The sequence below is a fragment of the Notechis scutatus genome, chromosome 11 (assembly GCF_049901735.1).
Source record: "Notechis scutatus isolate UNSWTSFEM ecotype Mainland chromosome 11, rNotScu1.2, whole genome shotgun sequence".
NCBI lineage: Eukaryota > Metazoa > Chordata > Lepidosauria > Squamata > Elapidae > Notechis > Notechis scutatus.
The window spans coordinates 3,232,594-3,256,906 of record NC_142019.1 but is presented as its reverse complement, the minus strand read 5'-3'; the positions used below and the strand labels follow the sequence as shown (position 1 = coordinate 3,256,906).

The 24,313-nt window shown below is 43.3% G+C and overlaps 1 protein-coding gene and 1 long non-coding RNA gene across 9 annotated transcripts in view; both read right to left on the bottom strand.

The window, feature by feature from the left end:
* LOC113425338 (uncharacterized) overlaps nt 1–24,313 on the bottom strand; it is a 370,548-nt gene that overhangs the window by 78,329 nt on the left and 267,906 nt on the right. The gene's annotated exons all lie outside the window — the stretch shown is intronic.
* The window catches only part of CELF6 (CUGBP Elav-like family member 6), a 150,676-nt gene that overhangs the window by 3,638 nt on the left and 122,725 nt on the right, over nt 1–24,313 (bottom strand). For 3 of the 8 annotated variants that reach the window (XM_087972594.1, XM_087972593.1, XM_087972590.1), the window contains exons 8-13: nt 22,855–23,004; nt 20,520–20,582; nt 18,504–18,584; nt 17,366–17,509; nt 16,264–16,419; nt 9,168–9,712 (exon numbers count right to left, since the gene is read on the bottom strand). In XM_087972594.1, coding sequence (XP_087828720.1) covers nt 16,292–16,419; nt 17,366–17,509; nt 18,504–18,584; nt 20,520–20,582; nt 22,855–23,004 — 566 coding nt within the window. In that variant the 3' untranslated portion in view covers nt 9,168–9,712; nt 16,264–16,291. Of the gene's footprint in view, nt 1–9,165; nt 9,713–11,704; nt 11,812–16,263; nt 16,420–17,365; nt 17,510–18,503; nt 18,585–20,519; nt 20,583–22,854; nt 23,005–24,313 lie in introns of those variants that run through there. The other 5 variants (XR_015750774.1, XM_087972592.1, XM_087972595.1 and 2 more) reach the window with 5 other exon arrangements.

Here is a 24,313-nt window from a genome sequence, read left to right as displayed (position 1 = left end):
CCTCTCTGACTTAGGGGTTTCTACATATTCCAACAGCTGTAAAAGAAACCCAGGGTGGTCAACTCCCATTCATCAGGATAGACACGTTAACAGTGGAAGTATTTGTGTCTGCTCCCCTAGAATGATTTAACCAACACGTGAATTCCAGATTCGGTTTAATACCCAATGTAGGAGAAATGGCTCCCTTGGAGAGCTTTCATCTTTGATCCAAAAGATCTTGTTAATTCCAGCTATATGGGGGGATGGTCGGTCTGTACTGAAGAAACCAGAAAGGAAGATTTAATTTTATGGCATGATTTCTGATGATGGGTATTGAGCAAAGTACGTTTTAACAGACCTACTGTCCTAGTCGCTAGAATTTATAGGAACCCATACAAGGAAGTCCTCTTGATCCCATCTGAATTGGTGGCGTAACCTAAAACCCCTCAAGTTCCAAAATATCTGTTTTCATGGATAGTCCTTTACAGTATCCCTTATAATTTTAAAAATAATAATAATAATTGTAAAGTCACCTTCTTTCAAAAGCTTCAGGCTTTCTACGAAAGAATGAGTAGCGAAATCTTCAGCAAGGACTTGGCTATACACACAAAAAGAAGGATGGTTCTGTATCGGAGGTAGCTTTGCAGTAAGACCCCACTGCCCCAGTCTGCGTCCCATCTAACATCTAGAGACCATAATAGCAAAAACATAGCCCTTAAAAGATGTAAGCGGTTTGTGCTTTATGGCAAGTAGCGGGCAACCAGTTTTTAGTGGGATGCGTCTGTGCCTGGAGTTCTCGCTTCCAGTTAGGTTTGGCTAACAACCCAAACCACATCCAGTCAGCTGTTAGTCTGGGCAAGGAGAAGAGAACCCCACATATATTGTTTGCAGGAAGAGGCGAACCCCCACATCTTGAGGCCACAGGATGGGCCTGACTTTCAGCGGCTGGAAAAATGGCAGGCCAGCTCTTTGAAACGAAGCTTAGAAATGAATACTTACAACAGGATCAATGCCAACGTTTCCTTTCACCCCTTCCTCAAGATGGTTGTGGGATGATGAGAAGTAAAACCCGAGAGACAAGAGTCCATAGAGAAGCCTAACCCTGACTCTTTTGGAGGAGGGCTACTCTATGAGTTCGCCTCCTTCCAGAGAGAGTTAAACCCCTCCACGAACCCTTTCTCCGTTTTCCCAGGGCACAGCTAACCCCACCTCCCCGTGTCCACTGGCACTACATTTGATCAGGTTGTGGTGGCGTGCGCAGAATAAGGCCATCAGCCCCGTTCTCCTGTTGTGTGCTTTGCAATGCTTTAGAAGGCGTCAAGCCGAAATGAAGCGTTGTATCGTAATTTTATGGTTTAGGCATTAAAAATAAAAAATAAAAAGGGGGTTGAGCCCACCTCTGACCCACACACCATCGCTCACTCAGCAGTTATGGACACTGGAGGGGGGGTGGTGGTTAGCTTATGAAACAGTAGCCAACAGAATAGACAGTATTCTTTTACACTCTTCAGATGTGTAGACTTCATTTCCAGAATGCTCAGAGTGGCATAACCATGGCTGAAAACTCTTGAACTTGAAGTCAACCTATCTAGATCGGGGGGTCTCCAACTTTGGCAATTTTGAGACTTGTGGACTTCAACTCTCAGAATTTCTGGCTGAGGAATTCCAGGAATTGAAGTCCACAAGTCTTAAAAGTTTGCTGAAGTTGAAGGCCCCTGATCTAGCTATTGTTTGAGAAGGTCTTCAAATTAGAAATAACAAGGAGATACCACAATATGTTATCTTTCTTCCATTTTATATACAGAACTGGACACATTCAGGCTTTGGCACCTTAAGTTGTCTGCCTTCACCTCATACCCTGCAAGGATGTTTTGTTTCCACCATCCCTGGACTTCTTTTTTCTAAAACTAAAAGGAATGTTATTTACATTAAAAAAAATGCTTTGCTGTAAGGCAAAACTCGGATCCCTTCATTCTGACAAGCCTAGAGAGTTGACATAATCAGAGGTATCAATCCTTCTTGTCCTTGGTCATCATTGCTAAATATTCAAGCAGTTGTAGAGAATGGATACATAAAAAAGCAACCCGCAACATTCACAATGGCACAATATGTGCATCCAACATATTCCACCGATTAGTGTTCATATTTTCCTGATCAAATATCTGGGAAGAAAAAGAAATGGTTGGCAAAGAAGGGATATTACTGAAAGGGCATGCATCTTTCTGTGCTTTTAATATAATGAAAAAAAATGACACATTTCCTTGACAGGTTTTTTTTTTTTAAAAGAGCCCTTCAACATTGGTCCCTCCCAACCCTCCTTAACCTTGGCCAAAAATCAAGTGTGACAAAGGACAGATTTTCTTGTACACACCAGTTACCCTTTACAGAGGCCTATCCAGGAAGAGTAACCAGGAGTGGCCATAAATCTAATTTATAGATCTGTCTTTATAGATATAACATTGTCTTCTTTTTATGAATGTATGTGGAAAACTGTAGAGTGGAACCTTGATGGGTTTTTAACAGCTGGCCTTGAAAGAAGCCTCTCTAGCCTCCCTTGTCTATGTTTAGCATTCCTACCAGCATTCCTTACCAACGTCACAATAGGCTGAGTTGCTATCTAGGTGGTGGATGGCAAGATAGCTGATGATATGGACAAGACTGAAATGCTAAGGAGTTCCGCTTCCTCGTTCTCTCTTGGCTTTCTCTAAAGTTGAGGAAAGCATCATCAGGGCCTTCTGAGCCTCACAACCACACATGGAATACTGCATCCAATTCTAGTCTGCATGATACAAAAAAGAAGTTGACACCCCAGAAAGAGCGCATAGAAACGCAACAAAGATGACCAGGAGGTCTGGAGGTTAAGCCATATGTTGAACAATTGAGGGGTGATATGATAGCAAGTCCCATGGGGTTGTCACAGAGACGTGATCAATCTATTGTCCAAAACACCAGCAGGCAGGACAAAAGAAGGAATGGGTGAAGGAGAGATCCAACCTAGATCTAAGGAGAGAACAATTAATCAATGGAACCGCTTATCTCCGGAAGTTGTGGATGCTTTATTGTTGGAGGTTTTCAAAAAAAAAAAAGAGTCTGGACAGCCATTTGTCTAAAATGATGTAAGGTCTCTTGCTTGAGGACCTCCAAAGCTCATCCAACCCTAAGATTCTATGCTCTATACCTCTGTAGAAAATAATTATGAAGAGGGAACAATGAAAAAAAAAACATTCTCTGAAGCCATAAACATGAGCTTGGCAGGGTCTATCACCCTTAGATGAACAGGGTTACAGGAGAAGGAGCAAGAACGTGTCCTTCAAAAGGCCAGATGGTTGATTCAGAAGAAGGCTGAGAAACACTGGCCTAGACACTGAGGAAAGTGTGAAAGGCCCCACAGCACTTAAGAACTTCCACGAGTGTCCTGGAATTAATAAAATCTCAGATCTTTGGCCTGAGCCACAAGTTAATTTCCATCCAACATTCCCTCCAGGGAAAAATCAATTCCATTTTTCCCTTACAGAAGAGCTTGGAGAAAAAAGAACTCTCTGAACAAATTTATCTTCTCCCAAGTCCTGACCTTGTGATGAAGATAGGCAACCAACTTTCTCCTGAGTGGGTCGTCCATTGCCTTTTCCAGACTGCCTAGTCTATGTGAATGAAAGGTTTTTGATGATGGCTGAATGAATGAGAAAGAAACCTTCAGAACCAGATGATGGCTTCTTTGCTTGTGAACAATGACCTACTGTTTGGCCAAAGAATGCTTTGGAAATGAAACATGGGGTCCTGTTGAAAGTTGAAGGAATAAGCGGAGAGATGTATTCAGACAATGTGTCCATTCCTTTCTTACAGAAGGATTCCCTACCATGTGGAGTTCTTGGTGTTCTCTGAACTTGGCTGTTTGCTTGCAGATGTTTCATTTCCCAACTATTTCTATCCTTCAGAAGTGAGGAATGGTTTAAAACTGCTAGGAAAAGACCAAAATGAACACACCAAGGTCCTCCATCTACTGCCAGCTATCTATTCTAAGCTTCTGTTGTTACTCCAAGCATCCTTTCTCAAGTCATGTATCCAGGGCTGGCCAACAAAAACAGCAAGGTAAATTGTATCAGTTGAAAGCACCTCACCACTTGCTCCTCACAGATCTTCAAAAACCCCAACTTAGCTTTCTTCAGCCTGATGGTTGGCTATGGATTCTGACAACTGTTACTCAGCTTTGGGGAAGCTACCTCAAGAACCGATGAAGAGAAAGACCAGCAGATGGAAGGAAATATGGACAAGATAAACCACCAAGTTGGCTTTCTTCTCGGTCCAAAGTCGAGCCAGCTGTTAAGTTCCAGGCAACTGTGCCAGTCAAGCAATTCTCAAAGGTGAGTTTCTCAAGTTGGTTATACACCTTTCGGTGACTTAACCTGGCATCCTGTCCCATCCACCTTTTTTTCACCTACACATTTCCCACGAACCTTAGACAACCCCCTCCCCAAAATCCTACCTCTCCTTCCACCAATATGAGACAACTCCACCCAATTTTCTTCCGTTATCTCTGAAGAAAGGCTACCTGTAGATATCCTGGCCCTTCCAAAAGTTGCCCAGTCCTGGCAGAGAGGATCCCAAGAAGTGAGGCGATACGGAGAGCCCGTTGCAAGCAGATCCCCACTTCTTATATATGCATGGTCACATGGCCTGCTTTTCAAACCAGACTTGAGAAAAAACTGCTCCACTCATACATGGGGTTTCATCTTATGTCTGACCTCTTGTTCTTTGTTGCCAGTGGTGGGAAAAGCCTGCATTTTCAACCGTCTAACTATGAATAAATAGAGCATCAATGCCACCACCCTCCTCAGTTGCCGTTTATGTGGATTTTTGCGAGTGCACATATGGGGTGCATGGTGGAGTGTGTGCATGTGTGTTACGTGTGTATGTGTGTGCCATTTCTTTTTCTTTTACTCTTAGAAAAAAGTCCTCTTTCCCCAGGTCACTAAAATCGATTGTCTCTTTTTTTTTTTTTCATTTTGATTCCTTTTTTTTCTTTTTTTTGCTTTGTTTTCATTTGTTTCGAATGGGTGGGGTGGGGTCTCTTCTATGTTCAATGCTAAAATCACACTACAAAAAAGCATTCTGTTCTAAACCACTAGGAAATGTTAACAGTGAAGCACGAAAAGTTTTTTTTTTTTAAAGCAGAAAAGGAAAAGAGAGGGGAAAAAAATATACGAGAGAAGAATCCGAAGAAATCCAGTGGCCGAGTGACCGCATTGGGGGAATGTGACTCATGAAAGACAGATAACCTCCAGATCCTTCATGACTCTCCATCTGTCCTTCATTCTTATTTGGCACTTCCTTAATTGAATTCCCTTTCCCTCCCTCCTTCCCTCCCTTCCCCTGACCTCATCTTCTGCAGAAGATTCTGGAAAGCAATATTAAATTTGGCTGCGATCACACCAGTGCAACAAGAGACACAGAGATAAGGCCTTAGTAAGACCACACCTAGAGTACTGCTCCCAGTTTTGGTCACCACATTATAAAAAAGATGTTGAGACTCTAGAAAATGTGGAGAAGAGCAACCAGGATGATTAGGGAACTGGAGACTAAAACATATGAAGAACGGTTACAGAAACTGGGCCTGGATGGTCTAGTGAAGAGAAGGACCAGGGGAGACAGGATAGCAGTCTTCCAATATTTGAGGGGCTGCCACAAAGAGGAAGGGGTCAAACTATTTTCCAAGACACCTGAAGGCCAGACAAGGAATAATGGATGGAAACTGATCAAGTAGAGATTCAACCTAGAAATAAGGAGAAATTTTCTGGCAGAACAATCAACCAATGGAACAGAAGTTGCCCTCGGAAGTTGTGGGAGCGCCATCAGTTGAGACTTTCTTGAAGAGATTGTACTGCCATTTGTCAGAAATGGTGTAGGGTCTCCCGCTTGGGCGGGGGGTTGGACTAGATGACCTATAAGGTCCCTCCCAACTCTGATTATCTGTTATCTACAAATGCAAAATGATCTGCCTGCCTCTTTCTCCCCCCTACCTGTCTACAACCAACCTATACCGAGAGATGATCAAATACATTGGGAACAAGGCTTGTGTCTTTTCAATATGTCTGTTGAAGAATTTCCAGGAGTGCAAGCCCAGAACGCCTGTCATGAAGGCCAGATTGGAGGTGCTTTTCTAAAGCTTCTCTTGGAGCAAAATTCAGCATGGTAGAATGATGAGTTCTTCTCCATTGCTCATCAGAAATTTAGGAGCTATCGTCTCGGGGTGAGGGGAGATAAGTAGGGATGAAATCCTGACTCCATTGAAAGCTGCTTATTCAAGGAATTAAAGAGGTTGCATTCTTACATCCAGGTTTCTCTTTCTGGATGATCTGAGCATGGCCAGGGGGAGGAGATGTTCAATGGTCCAAGAGAGGTGGAGGTAGTGGAAACTGACAAGAGTTCATTGTCACTCTGGGTGTTGTGTTTCATGGAAGCCTCTACTGGATTGTCCCTTAGAAACTGCGGCTTAGCTGCAGGGGTCAGAGCAACCTTCCAGGTGTTTAGAATTGTCCTTCATGTGTAGGATAAAAAGGAACTGCATGCATGCATGCATGCATGTGTATGTATGCATGTGTTTACACACATTTATACAACAGACATACACATCATGAAGGTATTATTTTAATATAGTTCTCGATTTTGCTTTGTAATGGATGAACACAGCTTCCCTTTCTCTTTTAGACATTTTAGATGTTTAAGACCAAGTATAGCTCCTTGAGATAGGTGTGGAAAAGCTTCTTCCATACCTTTGGTGGCTCTAGAAAACTCAAAAGCTTGTTCTATGGTTTTTTTGGGGGGAGGGTGGGCTCAGTGAAAAGTATGATTACTAAGGATGCACCCTCAATCTGTCCCATCAGTCAAAAAAGACTGAAAAGTTACTCAAAAATTGGCTTGGGCTCAAAGACAGATATGAAGTATAATCTCCATCCTTTTGACTTCAGTTGATTGGGAAAGAGTTGGCTGCTACAGTACGCTTTTCCATTTATTTATTTATTTTCTGGCAAATCATGCAATGAATGTGTAAAGTTTACTAAGAGTACACTAGTTAAAGTGGGAATGTTCTATGTTGGCTAATGACCACTCAAAACTAGTAAAATGTTATGCAGTTGTGGGCTTTAATCGATTCACCCTGAACCTGGGTTTGGGTTGTTTTTTTTACATGGATAATAGATAATTTCCAGAGGGATTGGGATATTAATACATGAAGGCAGTTTCTGCAGCCTAAACCCTTTTTAATTTTTGAGGGGATGCAAAAGTGAATTGAAAAGCAAGATACATTATACATTTAAAATCGGCTACTCTTGAGGATTGATGATCAATCTTTACCCCTGGTTTTCTTCTTGGAATATTGGGCAGCCAAAAGACCTCAAACAGAGAGGATGGATGCAATTTTGCACACGCTTACTTGAGAGTAAGCTGCATTAATCTGGACAGGCAGGCATTCTGAATAAAAGAAGTTGGAGTTCTTTCCCAATGAGAAGCACAAAGAACATCCCAGGGTAAATTCTAAGCAACTTTTTAATATGGAGAGGATAAACCTGTCTCTAAATCAGTGGATATTAAATGCTTGTGTGATCCAATAATTCCTTTTTCTAGTCTTGAATAATGTAATTATCTACACACCCAGACTGTCTCATTTTACACAAGTGTCTTGAGAATAGCCATCCTAAAATGCAACTCAACTCAACAAAGAAGTGATTACAAATTGCTCCATTAACCCCTTGGGGGTTAATACCCTCAGTTTAAGAACAACTGTTCTAACTCCTAGACAGCTATTCCTGGTCCATGGGCATTGGGGTACAGAGTCCCCGGGATCTTCTGCCACCCCTTAAAGCCTTGGGATCATCTTCCAAAGATCTCCAGAAATTGTCACCCAATGGTCACATTTAATAGCCAAACAACGCGCTTAGGTACATGGAAAGCAAACTTGGTCTGAATGTAACTTAAATCAAATTTAGTTTTGCTCTGGATAAACTCTTGTCTACTTTGGGAGCAGAATCTCTCCTGGGCCACTACAAGGCCCAAGGTGGCCTTCTCGGTCTCAACTAGAGCAGTCTCGGCGTAGAAACGTTGAGACACAAGGTCTTAACGGTCTTCAGAAGACCACTACGGATGTTCACGTTAGTTCTGTGTTTCTTCTGGCACTGATCGAATATTCCTTTTCAACATGGCAGATGCAGATCAGGGGCTATTCTCCTCTTTCTCTCCTTCCCCCCCAAAATTTCTTGAAAACTAAGCCTCTATCTGGGGAGGGGGGGAAGAAAGAGCACGAATTGCTACCGGGTTAAATAGTCCCCCCTCCCATCCACCCACCCAAACCCCCCACCTCCCACACCCCAGTTTTGCTCCTTAAAACCCTACAGCATTCAATGCAGTCACGAAGCCACCAGCTTTAGTAAGCCAGGTTGTTCTCGAAGCGACTTCTGCTTGTTATTGACTTCTTTCTCTTGGAGACGGACTTGTAGCTTGGATTTGAAGCGGTGTTTTTTTTTATTATTATTATTATTTGTTTGCTTGCTTGTTTGCTTGCTTCTTTTTTTTTTAAACCTCTGAGTTTTTTTCTTTTGTTTTTTAAATTAATTAATTTATATATATATATATATATTTATATTTATATATATATTAAAAAAGCAATAGTCCTTTGGTCCCTAAACTCTAAGGAATGATATGACTTTGAAAGAAGTTAATCCAATCTCCCAGGACTGGGGCAAAATCCTGTGACTCTTACTCACTCAATCCATGGGATAAAGATATATAGACCTATTTATATATATCTCTCTCTCTCTTTTTCTTCGGTTAGGTTCAGCATCCTCTTAGTTAACCGGTTTCTTTCTTTCTTTTTTTCTTTTCTTTCGCAAACAGATGAGGAGAAAAACAAATCCCCCCTTTTTTTCCATTCCCCTTTGAAAACAAAAGTGTTTCCCTGGTCCAAATCCATCAGCTTTGGTTTAGGTCTTCCGTTCCGTCCGTCTTCTGAGTCTTGAAAATCGGAGAAGAGGAGCTGGTTGTGGCTGCAGGCATCGCACACCTGCAACCTTTTCTCTCACAAAGTTCCACCCTCCTGTTGCGAGGGAAGATTGTTTTTTTCTCGCCCTTCCTCATTATAATTCATATATATATATATATATATATATATATATATATATACACATATATATATATATATATATATATATATATATATATACTTTTTTTTCCAAAAGAAAAAAAAGTCTTCTACAGCGCCCCCAATTCCCGTCCATGGAGTTTCGAGTCGGCAAAGAGCATCACAGCCTCTTTCCCTCAGGTCCAAGTTTTGGCTACTACCGCCATCACTTCCTTGGTGTTTGTTGGTTTGGTTTTGTTTTTGTTTCTCTTGCCTTTAAAGAGACCAAAATCATCGTCATCATCAAAAAAAACCAACTGCAACAACAAAACCCAAAACAAAACAAAAAAAAAACCCGAGTTCCAACCGATTGGAAAAAAATTTTTTAAAAGAAAGGGCAAAAAAAGAGAGAGAGAGAGAGAGAGAGAAAGAGAGAGAGAGGGAAAAAAATATATAGAACGAAACGAGCTCTTTCTTTTCCCGAGCACCTCCGCTTCGCCTCTGCGTTGAACTCTTTTTATCGCTTCCTTTTCCGCCGTGATATGTTGCAAAGAAAGTTAACAAGTTTTGGATACGGCACATGGGACAAGGGGAGTACTCTTCGTATGCCGCGTGGCATCCAATCTGCAAGACAGAGGGAGAAGGTGAAGGAGGGCGAAGAGAGGAGTGCGCGTCGAATTTCCTTCGAGGAACTTCTTCTGACTGAAGACCTCCAAAAATCTTAGATATGGGGGGCGGGGTGGGTGGGAAATCGTGTCCTAATTTTCTGCCCCCAGAAAAGCTGGATTTTGAAGTCTGGCTAGTCTCTAGGACAACGTTCTTCAACCTTGGCTGCTTTAAGACAGGTGGGCTTCAACCCCCCAGGGGATTCCCCAGGCAGCCATGGTGAAGTTGGAAGGTGAAGCCCACCTGTCTTAAAATCGCAAAGGTGGGGGACGCACTGTGCTAAGAGTCTTGGAAACATGTGGACTTCGCCTCCCAAGAAATGGACTTCAACTTCCCCATCTTGGAAAAGTGCCGGACTTCAATTCCCAGAACTGAGCATGGCTAGCTGAGGAATTCTGGAAGTTGAAGTCCTCACATCTTAAAGTGGTCAAAGTTGGAGACACATTGCTCTAGGATCTCTCTTATCCTGGAATCTAAACATCTGTCTCTCCATCTCACAGAAGAAAAAAAAAGAAAGAATTGGTTCTAAATGTTCCCCAGCTGAGTTTTTAAATGTATGAATGGGCAAAGATTCCCCAGTTCCATTGGAGGTTTAGACATCTAAGAGATTATCAAGAGATGTGGATGGACTCTTACATGTCCTCTTAGGCCAGGTTTCAGGGTTATTTCACCCCCCTCCCCCGTCTAATGAATATATTTACATTAAAGTATAAAAGAAAATCTCCCTTGAGATGAGATTGACTTGTGGGAATTTAGTGATCTAAAGTAGGGGTCTCCAACCTTGGCAACTTTAACCCTGGAGGACTTCAACTCCCAGAATTCTGGGAGAGATTGCCAAGGTTGGAGACCCCTGATCTAAAGGATCGTTTTATTAACCTTGGCAACAACATGGGTTTCTCGTGGATTGGTTTTTGACCTCCTTGACCAGCTTTTGGTCTTAGGGAGTGTCTCATCCAAATTCAAATTGAACTGATACTGCTATTGAAACATCACAGTTCAGAGCTGCTTATATACCACGCCAGACCCCTCATCTGTTGATCCAGTACTGTGAGCTTATTGGCAAGCTCCCTCAAGTTTCAAACCCTTCTTCCCAACACCCATTGGAAATGGTGGGAATTGACTCTGAGGCTTCTGCAGACCAAGGATCTGCTTGCTCTTATCTGCTATCAAAGAGCGTTTTGGTATCAACCAAAGGGAGGTCTTTACATTCTTAAACTTGTGCAATGATAGTCCTTTTTTGAGGGGTTATGCATCAAATATAAATATAAGCAATTAAAATTTTCAAGGCTGGCAATCCTCAGATATGTTGGACTTGAGATTCCACAAACTGTTGGAATCCTAGAGTGTAGGAATTGGAAGAGGTCGTTTAATTGAAACCTCCAAAGCAGAAGTCCAAATTAAAGTACCTCTGTGAGGTAGTTCTGTAGATGCTGCTTGAACACCCCAAAGAAGAGGATTATGAAAGTTCAGATCCAACACATCGGAAGTCGTGTGAGGAAAACAGGGAAGCTAGGCAGGGAAATGTGTAGCCTATCTTGCTATTTCTTCTACAACTGGATTTCTTAGGTCAACCCCAACCGTTTTATCCAGCCATCATGATCATACACAAAGGGCACACACATCATTGTCACGTCACAACAGAGAGGAAAAGAAGAAGATACAAAGGAGGACAAAGTGGAATTTATGGGCTCAAAGAATCCACAACTAGTAAAAGACTGACCAATCAGCACTCCAAAAACTATCCATCATGGGCATCAATATGGCACTGCACAACCGCCAGAAGAGAAGAGGAAAGGGTGGGTGGGAAGAAGAACTGATAATAATAATAATAAATAAAAAAATAAAGCAGAGATATAGAAAGATCAACGTCAAGTTCATGCAACAAGATTACAACTGGCCACATGGCGTCATCGGAGAGAGGTCGATGACAACATGAGTGAAGTCACTTACAGTTTCAGATAATTTGGAAGGGAGAGTTTTGTGTTTGGATCTCCCATAACAGCTAGAGGGTTGCTAGGCAACTGTGGGGTCATCCTTGGAGCTATGATTGGCCTGGTCTGGTTAGAGATACACAGTAGTGGGTGGGTCGGAGGAAACAAAAATATAAAGGAAAAAAAATGAATCGGTTTGATAGAGTTCCCAGGTTTTGTTATTGTTTCTTCTGGTGGTTCCTCTTCCACTTTAGAACTATCTTCTAAAGTTCCCCCACCCAGATGTCCACCCCATATCCCTTTCATGGAACTGGCTCAGTCCAAACATAGCTTTAAAAAGGGGGGAGACCAGATGTTGCCTCTCTATAGCAGTCTTCTGGTGAGATGTCTATGGAGCTTCTCAAGTCATCCAGGTCATGGTTGTCCCAAAGATGCTTTTTCAAGAGGCAACTGGAGATGTTGGGTTTTCCTTTAAGATGTTTCACTTCTCATCCAAGAAGCTTCTTCAGTTCAGAACTGAAGAAGTTTCTTGGATGAGAAGAGAAACAAGGAAAAGCAAAGTCCAGTTGCCTTTTTAAAAAAAACACCTTTGGGTCTTCTGGTGACCATCCTCTCCAGGATGGATGATCCTGTATTTCTGTTTCAAGTAGGAACAAATTAAATTTGCATTTCTACCTATTAATTAGCAAATACAGAGTGATATCATCTGTATGGAGCACATATACTTGCATTCTTTGTTGGGTTTCATTTTTTTGCAATGGGGAGGTAGACATCCTAGTTCCTATCTTCTAGCTGAAGGCAGAAATGCTATCTTAGGAAAGCAAAAGATAGGATACTTGATTCCAGAGCATGTATCCCAGAAGTTAAAATAACGTGTCAATAAAAGAGATCGGCATTTCTTCTAATAAGTTGATTTCTTTGCTTTTCTAAAACTTCCTTTCCATAGAAATCTGGCAAACCATTTTTTCACTTTTCCACTTTGGAATCATTCCCTCCCCCCTCTCCTCCTTGTTCTTCTTCAAATTCCTAACTTGGTTTGGAACCATGGAACTCAAAATGGAATAAATTGTCAAAAAAAGTCCTTATGGCAGATAACAAAGTGACGCATTTAGGAGAACTGTGTCCCAGACTGAAATACAAATGGGGTGGTTAAAAAAAGCAATTCCCTGAGGAAGGAAGGAAAGAAGGAAGGAAGGAAGGAAAGAAACAAAGAGAAAGAAAGAAGAAAGAAAGAAAGAAAGAAAGAAAGAAAGAAAGAAAGAAAGAAAGAAAGAAAGAAAGAAAGAAAGAAAGAAAGAAAGAAAGAAAGAAAGAAAAAGAAAGAAAGAAGTGAAACTGTGCTCATCTCAATTCAATAATATAATTCCAGGCAGGCCATATGTCAAGTATCAAGAGGAATTCTACATTGAGTTGTAAATGTACTTTTCCAATCATAAATATGACACTTCTATTAACATCATCTAGCACTGGTCTTTTAGTAAGCCTTCTTGATTGGGCATCTTTCCTACTTATCCCTATTGTGGTGAGCTTTCCTTGGCTAAAGTAAGCCGAGGTTTGTCAACTGAATAGAATATTTATAGTTCAGGGTTGAATTGTGTCATCCTTGGTGTTTTCTCAGCTTGGTGGTTTTCTTTTAGACATTTCATTATCCTATTAGGTAACAGCATCAGTGCACTAAAGATATTACCTTGTTGGGTAATGAACCGTCTGCAAGAAAACCACCAAGCCCAGAGAGGACTCCACAAATAAAGGGGTTGGTTACACCTCTCCACTTTTACAACTGCTTTCTTTCATGTTGCTTATTTGCATCCAGTGACTCATCCTATCCGAGGATCACCAAGAATAATGCTGTTCTCTATACTTTAAAAAAATTGCTTGGGTGATACTGGCATTCAAAATTTTCCAAACCTTGACAATGAATGCTGAACTTAGAAGAACTTCTTCTCTAGTAAGTCTACTCAAATTTACCTGACTATAGTAGGATTGGAACCAAAATCATGAACCTGTTTGCAAGTCGCTCAAAGGAGAAATGATCTTCTCTGCAGACTTTGGTGCTCTCTGAGTTTGTAAGCAAATGCCCAAGCTCAGAGATCACCAATGATTCCAGAGATCAATCCTTGAGCTACGTATCCCCTCTTCTACAGATCTCTCTCCTGCTCAAGAATTCCAAAGCTGGCTGTCTGAACCCATATATCTATTTTGAACCCCCAGATTCCCTGAGCTGTAAGTAGTAACTATTGGGCTGCGTTGATGTGATGAGCAAGAAAGACTTTCCTTTCCTTCTATCATCTCTCCAGATCATAACTAGAATTGGCAAGGAATCATTTTCTACATTTATCCCATTTCATCTGAAAGCCTTTTCACTTCATCAAACCAAGTTCTTTCCAATCCATTGGATATCCTGGAGTAGATTACTATCGATTAAAGTAGATTGGAAGGGGTGGGAACTGGGGAGAGAAGACACAAGTCTCTGTCAGTGGTATCTCCACGTCACTGAAGGGTTTCCAGTGGCCCTTCAGAAATTTAAGAAGTTGTTATAGTGACAAGACAGTGAGCAGAGTGGTGGCCTAGTGGTGAAGACGCTTGCCTCTCACTCAGAAGGTTGAGAGTTCAACCCTAGGTGGAGGCAGATGTTTCCTTCCTAGGGCGCAAAGAAAAAATATCTGCTATGAACTCCCTGTAGGTGTCAGGAAAGGGTATCTGGCCAATAAATGCTCAGATCCATTCATTCACCCAGACTCTACCCCGAATTAAGGGATTGTAGGGTCGTAAAAAGGGAATTGTAGTGACAAGATTTTAAAGGCTGGGCTTCTGACAGAACTACAATCAGTTGCATCCATATCAGATTTCAACCCTCCTCTTTTTTGCTTGACCTGGTTATCCAGTAATAAGTGGGGTTCAAGAAAAGGGGCACTTGGGAGAAAAACAGAGCAATGGAGTAGTTGAGGGAAGTGAAATTATCAATGCATAAACCTGAAAAGGTGTCTCTATGTCCCCGTGCCCATATATTATGTGTGCATGCATTTATGTGCATGTTAAAAGTAGCACTAAATGTTCTCTCAAATTGAGCTTCTCCTGATGATGACCTGTATTCCATTATGTTCTTGGTAACAGCGTGGAAATATTTCTCACCCACGTCTTTCCAGGATGGCGTCCTTAGCATTCCAGTTCAGTTCTGGAATTTCTCACCCAAGGAACCTTGCTAAATTTTGGGGTAAGATCTTCTAGAGTTGCCCCTTAATTGGATATCTATATCAAGCTGATTCCCCCATGTATTCATTAAAAGATAACAATGATTTCCATCAGTAAATTATTCCAAAACATTTCTCTATAATAAGTGCTAACTTTGCAGCATTGATAACCTGAGTAACGAAGTGATTGCTCTCCTCTTTCCCATACTGAAGTACTTCTCAACCTTGGCAAGTTTTAAGACATGTGGGACTTCAATGCCCAGAATTCTATGCTGGCTGGGGAATTCCGGGAGTTGAAGTCCACGTCTTAAACTTGCCAAGGTGGAGCAACCTTGGGTTAAGTGTATTCAGGAACTATGCTAGAGTAAGAATCAATTTTGTCTCCCAATATACATTTGAAGGCTGTCTCATATGAGCTGAACCCAGAGGAGCTGAGTGAAACTGAATGGTTGGAGACTTAGGTAAGACAAAGGGGAGAACTTTGTTACCCAACTGGTCATCAAATGATGGAATTCAGTCCCATAAAATTGGTGAAGGCAATCGACCTGGATGGATTTTCAAAGCATTGAAGAGATTCATGGAGGAGAAGAGATTGATGACCATTAATCATGATGGCATTGAATTCCCAACCATATCGGAGATAGTTATGAGCTTGAATATCAATAGTAGTAAGGACATTTTCTTACTGATTTCTTCGTGAAGGGTTTCCCAGTGGCATTTGCTAGGTCAACAGAAAAGTGGAGTAGATAGACCTTTGATCTCACCTAGAAAGTTCTTCTCTTTCTACAGGCACTTGCACTCATGTGCACAGATCCTCTCGTCCTCCCTTTTACAAACACACACTCACACGCTCCCACTTAGAAAGGATTCCTCTTTCTATGTAATCCAGCAAAGAGGAAATTAAGTGAACTTAACTTATGAAGTACACAGTGAGATATTTCCCTGACAAGGTATAGTTTAGCTCAAACTGCCAAACTCTTTTGAGTTCGTCCACCTTAAGCCGAGCACCTGTTTCATGGTTCTCCACTCTTGTTAGTTTCTCTTTGGGGCAAAGCTTCCAATCAGGCCTTCACTTCCCCCAAAGGATCCTGGGAACTGAGGCCCCTGTAGCAAATTGCAATGATGGCCCAAATGACTTGCCCTTGGTGACCTCAACGGGCCACCCTTATGTACATGTGTCCTGCTGCACTTTGACCCAAAAACGTAAGTCAAGCCATCGCATGGTGATGGCATGGCTTTCATTATTCCCGGGTTTGCTATGGACACCCATAATTAGAAGATGGTCATTCTGCCCCTTTGCTATCTGGGAAGGAAAGGCGGAGCTCTGCTATTATCTTCCTGAGCTGCGTTGCCTGGCTCTTCGAAGCATCACCTGCCAATGCCTTACCTGTTTTCCGAGCCGGGGTGAACAGGGATCAGTAGGGTCGATTTGCATCTTTTGGCCTCTTTAATTGGACCTTTAGCCTCTTCATGCCGATCTGGAAGCCGTTCATGGCTTGAATGGCTGCCTGGGCACTAGTTGGATTGTCAAAACTGACGAAACCTGCGAAAGGAGCCACCAGCCAAAGAAGTGAGTGACAGGGCGATGGGGTTGGGTGAAGGATTAGAAGAGAAAAAGGAAAGTGGGCACATTCCTTGGCTCTTTTTTCCATAAGTTGCACGATTGTAGGAGAAGGAATCGTAGAACTTGAGGGTCGAGTTAAAAGAGGAATCAGCCTAGAATCTCTACATGGCCACAAGAGGACTAAGTCCAACCACCCTTGAATTCCATGGACCTTTACCTAACTCCAAGCAGCTGGATATTAATTTTCTCAATTGGTGATTGCTTGGTTGGATCAAGGTCCACCGGAATTCAAGTACGGCAGTTTGAATTCTGGGCTCAGAAGAAGATAATCTCAGCATTGGTACTGGAAATTTAGTACTGTTTAAAGAAATCAATAAACAAACCAACAAAAATTCTAGCAAACTACTAGCCTGCAAGTTGTGTAGCAGCCATGGGAATCACCATCAAGCTCCAGATGGCTTCTAGGGAATTCCAACATTAATTACTTTCATACATCTTTGTTGGCTGCAGTTTTTAATGGCTGAAATCTTAGAAGTTGGCCAAATCTCACAGGACATTCTTTGTCATTATCTTGCCAAAGATTTTCATACAAGGTTGAATGAAATTATGGTGCTGAGATTACCAGCCTATTTCTTTAGGAAATTAATTCAGAGGGTAACTTATGTCTTCTAGATTCAAGTCTCAGTGCTTTGGGGTTAGGTCAAGGTCTTAATCTGTTCATCTGTCTCTTCTCCCAAATTGTAACTTGGACTGTAAATTCTACTGGACCATTTCCTGGATCTGACTCCTGTGAATACTCAACTTTAATCAGCATTTTGAGCCTCGCATACCCCTTTGCTGATATTTCAGCTTTTGGCCTAGCTTGTCTAAAAGTTGAAATCAAAACCAACTCATAAAGGAACCTTGGGAGTCTGTTGGAACTTACCAAAGCATTTACTTTGGTTGGTGGCACGATCAACGAAGACTTTGGCAGAGATGACACTGCCAAAAGGTAGGAACATCTGCATGAGTTCTGCATCGCCAAACTCTTGGGGCAGGTGATAAATGAAGAGGTTACAGCCTTCAGGGCCTAGGATGGCAACATAGGTACACCAAGAGAAGGGAAAGGAAGTTGTGTAAGAGCAAAAGAGGCCCAAGGGTAGACATCATTCAACTACTGAGTATTGAACAACTTTCTTTGTAAGCTGTTGCATTTGAATCCTCAACGCATTGGGTTTTGTTAATGAACTTAAAAAGTAATTAATCCCCACCATTGATTGGTTATGTAAATCTTCCCATTCAGATGCCTTCCAAATGAAATTGATTTTCAATTCACTGAATCCTTAGTTAAAATAGCGAACAGTCATATGGCATATAGTAATCTACAATGTTTTCAATACCGCCTGTTCTCCCGAGAGGCAGACTGTAATACTGTAATGTAATATTACATACATTTTAACTCTTTTCTTGTACACTTACTATTATTTTTACTGAGAGACCTAATCAGGATAGAGCTTAGAGGGACCTTGGAGGTCTTCTAGTCCAGCCCCATGCTCAAACCGGAGACCCTACAGTTTCAGACAAGTGGCTGCCCGGTCTTTTCTTTAAAAACCTCCGTCATGAAGTACCCACAAGTTCTGGTGGCAAGCTGTTCCACTGGTTAATTGTCGTCCCTGTTAGGAAGGCCCTCCTTAATTCCAGGTTGCTTCTGTCTCTGATTAGTTTCCATCCATTGTTTCTTGTCCTCTGGTGCTTTGGAAAATAAATGGATCCTCCTCCTCTCTGTGGCAGCCTCTCAAATATTGGAAGACTGCTATCATGTCACCCCTGGTCCTTCTTTTCTCTAGACTAGCCAAACCCAAATGCTGCAAGCATTCTTCATGTGTTTTAGCCTCCAGGCCTTTAATCATCTTTGTTGCTCTTCTTGGCGCTTTTCCCAAAGCCTCAACATCTTTTTGGTAACATAGTGACTTTTAGACAGGTCTCTTTCCCATTTCTGCCAAGCTACCTGGATCTTGTGGATCCCTTGTGGAACGGGGTTCCTCCCTTCCTCCCTGAGACCCAACCTTTCAATTCCTCCTCACCTTCTCTCTGTTGTTGAGGGATAATGGGAGTTTGCTGTGGGAAGGCTTGGCTGATTGGTGCATAGGCGGCTGGATATGCTGCTAGAACACAAAAACAGAAGGATCAGGCCCAAGCAAGCATAACACTCGGATTTCATGGGGAGAAAGGGGAACACCAAACCAATGAATACCATGTGAGTGTGATCGTGTCCTGCCATGTATGTGGTCCTACTTAGTTCTGAAAACCCATGCATCCCTCTCTCCCTCTCTCCCTTGCCACCCCCCCTCTCTCTCACACACACTCTTCCTCCCACCTATGGCCCTGTGCAACATCAGATACAAAGAATTCTAAGACAGAAGATTCCACTGTACAGCTTGGTTGATCTGCAGAGAACTTGCACTACGTTGGATTTTATATAAACTGAGCATCCTGGGTAAGATTAGTAAAACCCAAACTGGGGCTCTCCTGGTGTTTTGGAGTATGATTCTACTGGTCCTGCTGGCTGGGGATGATGGGTGTCAAAGTCCGACCATACTTAGTAAGCTATATTTAGAGGCAGAGATTTGTCTGTCTCATGGAATTGATGGATTTGCTCGGTCTCTTCTCTACCGACCACTAGAAGCTCTTCCAATCCTTGAGATTTCTCCCCTTGCAATCAGGGTATCTGCTGTGATATGGAGGGTCACCAAGAAAGAGGATGGTGGAAAATCACAAGGGAACATTGTCTTCAAACTGCTGAAAAGTAGACAGCCTCCACCATCTGATCTCTGTGGTACAGTGGTTAGAGTGCAGTATTGCAGGCTACTTCTGCTGACTGCCGGCTGACTGCAATTTGGCAGTTCAAATCTCACCAGGCTCAAGGTTGACTCAGCCTTCCATCCTTCCAAAGTCGGTAACATGAGGGCCCAGATTGTTGGGGGCAAGAGGCTGACTCTATAAACCGCTTAGAGAGGGCTGTAAAGCACTGTGAAGCAGTATATAAGTCTAAGGGCTATTGCTATCTGCCTTCCTTCCTTCCTTCTTTCTCAGTGGTTAGAATGCAATATTGCAGGCTAACTCTGCCCACTGCTGTGAGTTCAATTCTCACCGGCTCAAGGTTGACTCAGCCTTCCATCCTTCCAAGGTGGGTAAAATGAGGACCCAGATTGTTGGGGGCAAGAGGCTGACTCTGTAAACCGCTTAGAGAGGGGCTGTAAAGCCCTGTGAAGTGGTATATAAGTCTAAGGGCTATTGCTAAGTGCTATTGCTATCTCTAGCCCTTTTCCTTCTTCTCAGTCCTCCATCCAACAGCCCCATCCAGCTGACCAGGGTAAAAATGCAAAGAACAATTTGCTGGACCACTAAAGGGATCAAAGAGACCTGCCAAGCTGTACAGTCACTTGGTTGTTCCAGGGAGTGAGGGAGAAAGAGACACGGCACCCCTTAAAAAAACAGGCACCACAGACTGGAAACACGCAATGCACATGGAAGACTCTTGGAAATTTCGTATAATTGAGAAAGTAAACCCAGCCTTTCTCTGCCCAACAAGAAACTTCATCCCTAGCACTGAGGATATTTGGGTCATGAAACATCTACAAAGAAAACAACCAAGCTCACAGAACACCAAGAATCCCACTTTTCAACCCCAAGCCACAAACATTTCCCTTTATTGGAACTTCATTCCTGCTTAAAATGTGTCCCCCCCCGCCCCCCGCGTAAATGTCTTGGAAACCCAACCCTGAAGTTCATTGGTGGCACGATCCACAATCATTTCCCTCTTTATCTGTGGGAGAACCTTCTTATTTGGGTGCGGTCTAAGTTTGTAAGACAAGGTACTTGCCATACACGCATCCTTAACCTCATCCTGCTCTCCGAGCATATCAAACCAGTGTCTCCCATTGCCTTTCCCCCCGCCACACCCCCACACACACACCGGTTTGCATCACAAAGGTTGCCAAGGGACAGAAGCCAAGAAAGGTGTAGGAAGAGACGAAGAGGGGGGGGGAGGACGGATGGGGAAGGGGGAAAGGAACAGAGGGCCAAAGCAATGTTGAGACCTGCATAGTGCTGCATGCCTGCATAGGCTTGTTGCAAGGGGTCTGCCACGGTGGGACTTTGAGCTGGGAAGAGAAAAGAAGGAAGAAGGACGAGAGTGAGCAGAGTCCGCTGGAGGACGGCCCCGTCGGCACAGTGGGACCAGGGGCCAAAGCTACCAGGAGGGGTGCTGATCCCTCCTCTTTGACTTGCCAAACCCTGTGCCATAAAGGCTTGTTTCACGAGCAATTTGAAACATGAATAGCCATCCTAACATTACTTACACCAATAAACCATTGCAATGAGGTCCAGAGCAGTGGTGGGATTCAAATCTTTTTACCACCAGTTCGGTCGGCGTGGCTTGGTGGGCCCGCTTTTTGTGCGTGCACACACACTGTGCATGAGCGTGCATGCCAAACACACACAGAGGAATTCTATCTCACCTCTCCCGGTTGCTTCAGCAGCTGCTGCGTAGCACTCTGCTGTGCCACGCAAAACAGTTGCGCTTCAAAAGCAGAGGATAAAGGTGAGCATGAGAGGCCAGGTGGGCACAGAGCGGCAGAGAGAACCGGTTCTGTCTCCACTGCTCATCACCACAACCGGCTCTGCAGCACCGGGCCAAACTGGTAGAATACCACCACTGGTCCAGAAACAATAGCTAGGTCCAGCCAGGAATAGCTATGGCCAGTGGCCCTGAACTCATCCCAAGACATTCTTTATGTACTTTTCTGCATGCATTTCACAACTTACTTCTCTGTTCTTTCTTACTGACAGACAGTCCAGGGGTGGGATTCAAAATTTTTAACAACCGGTTCTGTGGGCATGGCTTAGGTGGTGGGTGTGGCTTGGTGGTCATGTGACTGGGTGGACATGGCTTGGTGGTCATGTTATTGGCTGGGCGTGGCCAACTCAATATCACTCACATCGAGGCACGCATCTCCTGGCCTGGCCTCTCGTGACTGTGGGGATGCTGCAACAGTCGTAAGTGTGAAAAAAAGGTCATAAGTCACTTTTTTCAGTGCCACTGTAACTTTGAATGGTCACTCCACACAAGCAAAGTACCAGCAAAGTAGGGGGAAAAAACCTCCAGAGAAGTTCCTGAGACAGGAAGTCTAGTCCTGCCAAGAATGTAATAAGGGTTAACGGAGAGGCAGTTTTTGTCAGCAACACCAGAATGTTTCCTTCCTGCCTTCCGTACAGGATTAGGCCAGTAATTTCTTCTAATTACTGGTTCTCCGAACTGCTTAGAATGTTAACAACCAGTTCTAGCGAATAGGTGCGAACTAGTAGAATCCCACCCCTGAGACAGTCTCCACATATACCCGGGTACATCTCAAACCTCTATCCATCGTCTACTTTCAGTTCCTTATTTCTCGTGGTGGTTTCGTCTTTCTATGTCCAAATATATTTATCAAGCTACATACTTTGCAAAACCACGTTTCACAATTAGCAACAGCTCAGCAGGATTACCAATCGTTCTGGTACATTTTAAAATCATCCTACCTAAAACTTTGGTTCATGTCTATTTATTCTGGAGCCGACTATCCCCCACAGGCCTTATTGAATCTGATAGATCAATAGCCTATATTTTTTGTTTTCCCGCACCTGGCAGAGCAACCTGTGGCACTCTAGATGGGGTGGCAACTCCCACCCTCCTTTCCCACCCCTTTCCCAGGTCAGGCAAGTGGGATGTGGCTTTTAGCCACATCTGGAGGGACAGTGGAGCTCCTGTCTAAGAAGATTGCGATTCATCTCGCCTGCACAATTAGAGAAATCCCAGGGCCCCCGTCAGGGGTGGCCTTCAAAAATTTTAGCAAAGGGTTCTCTGCCCGGTTGCTGGGTGGGCATGGCCATGGTGGGTGTGGCCTAATCGGCTTCCTGCACCATGGTGGCTGGGCATGTTTGCCCTCCCCAGACTCCGGAGGCTTTTATTGAGCCTCCCAGAGGGAGAAAACAGCCTCCCCGGGCTCCGAAGGCTCTCTGGAAGCCGGAAATGGGCTCATTTCTGGCCTTCGTGAACTTATGGGAGGCCTGTTTTTTTTTTTTTTTTTTTTGCACTCTCGGAGCCTCCATGCACACCCTGCACTTACCTGCATCCAAAACGGGCCCCATGGGGACTCCTGGGAGGGATGAGGTGGTTGGGTGGGGCCAGCCAGGAGTGGGATTTGGGGGTTCTCCAAACTGCACAGAATCTTAGCCTGAACTCTCAGCACCCCACCTTCTTTACAGTCCACAGTACCAGTAGTTCAACCGACTCGCAGGGCTGGGAGAGAAGCTATTTCTTCCTTGCTTTAGCCCAGGTGGATATACACCCATCACCGTCCCCACGGATGGCTCTTACTTGGTCCAGAATCTTACCTGGGTACGGATGGATCCCATTGGTATAAATGGTTTCCGATGCTGGCTGCCCGTTAGTCTGTGGTGGGAGAGGGCTGAACCCATTGACACCAATGGGGGTAGCTATGCTGGGGACTGGAGCTGTGCTGATCCCTGGAGGTGTGCTTGTACCTGAAGCGTCCGAAAGAGAGAAGGCAAAGAGAGAAGGCAAAGGGATTAGGGCAGAGGAAGCCACTCCATTAAGACCAAGCGGGAAAGGACAAGAAAGAAGCACAGATATGGCTAATACGGTTTGCTTCCCGCTGGATCTGGGGATATAACCGCAGCCAGAATAAGCTTTGCCCAGAACTGGAAATCTCCCACCATTCCCCCAGAAGATGTGGTAATTGAAAAAAATACACGAGTGTGCTGAGATGGATAGTCTGACCAAATTATTAAAAAAATAATCAAGACAGCGATTATTACAAAGGATGGAACATCTGCTAGGATTGGTTAAAAGAAAAGGTAATATCTGATCATTGGACAAAAAGGTAGTGAAAATAAAGGAGACATGTGACTAATTATAAAGTGTATAGAGAATTAAAAACATTAAAAGGACGAAAGAGTTATTGTAATAAGGTAAAACGCGTCAGTGATAAGAAAAAAACAAATGCTCAGTAAATCCTGTAAAATGTATATATGTATATATAGGTGTGTGTGTTTGTTTGTTTTTAATTGCATAAATGTTAAATAAATTTTCTTTAAAAAATAAGACTTGAGTAGGAAAGGACAAGAAGGAAGCACAGATATGGCTAATATGGTTTGCTTCCCGCTGGATCTGGGGAAAGCTTGTGGAATGAATAACAGAATAACAGGATTGGGAGAGACCTGGGAGATCTTCTAATCTAATCCAACACCCTGTTCAAGCAGGAAATTATTTCAGATACACATCGATGTCCAAGCTCTTCTTAAAAAACTTCCAGTGATCGAGTGTCCATCGTTTCTGGAGGCAATGCATTCCACAGATGGATTGTTCTCGCTATCAGGAAATCCCTCCTTAGTTCCAGGTTGCTTCTCTCCTTGATGAGTTTTCATCCTTCCATGCTTCTTGTCCTGCCTTCTCAGGTGCTTTGGAGAATAGCTTGATCCCCTCTTCTTTGGGGCAGCCCCTCAAATATTGGAAGTTCCCTCAAATCGTGTCCCCCCTGGTTCTTCTCTTCACTAAACTAGACGTATTCCAGCAGCCATTCTTTCTATGGCGGAAGTTTCGTTCGCTTGTTTATTACCTTTGGAGTAAAACGAGGAGCCAGATGGTTGGGGGCAAGAGGCTGACTCTGCAAACCACTTAGAGAGGGCAGTAAAGCGGTATATAAGTCTAAGTGCTATTGCTATTGCTATTGCTATTCCTTCCTTCCTTCCTTCCTTCCTTCCTTCCTTCCTTCCTTCCTTCCTTCCTTCCTTCCTTCCTTCCTTCCATCCATCCATCCATCCATCCATCCAT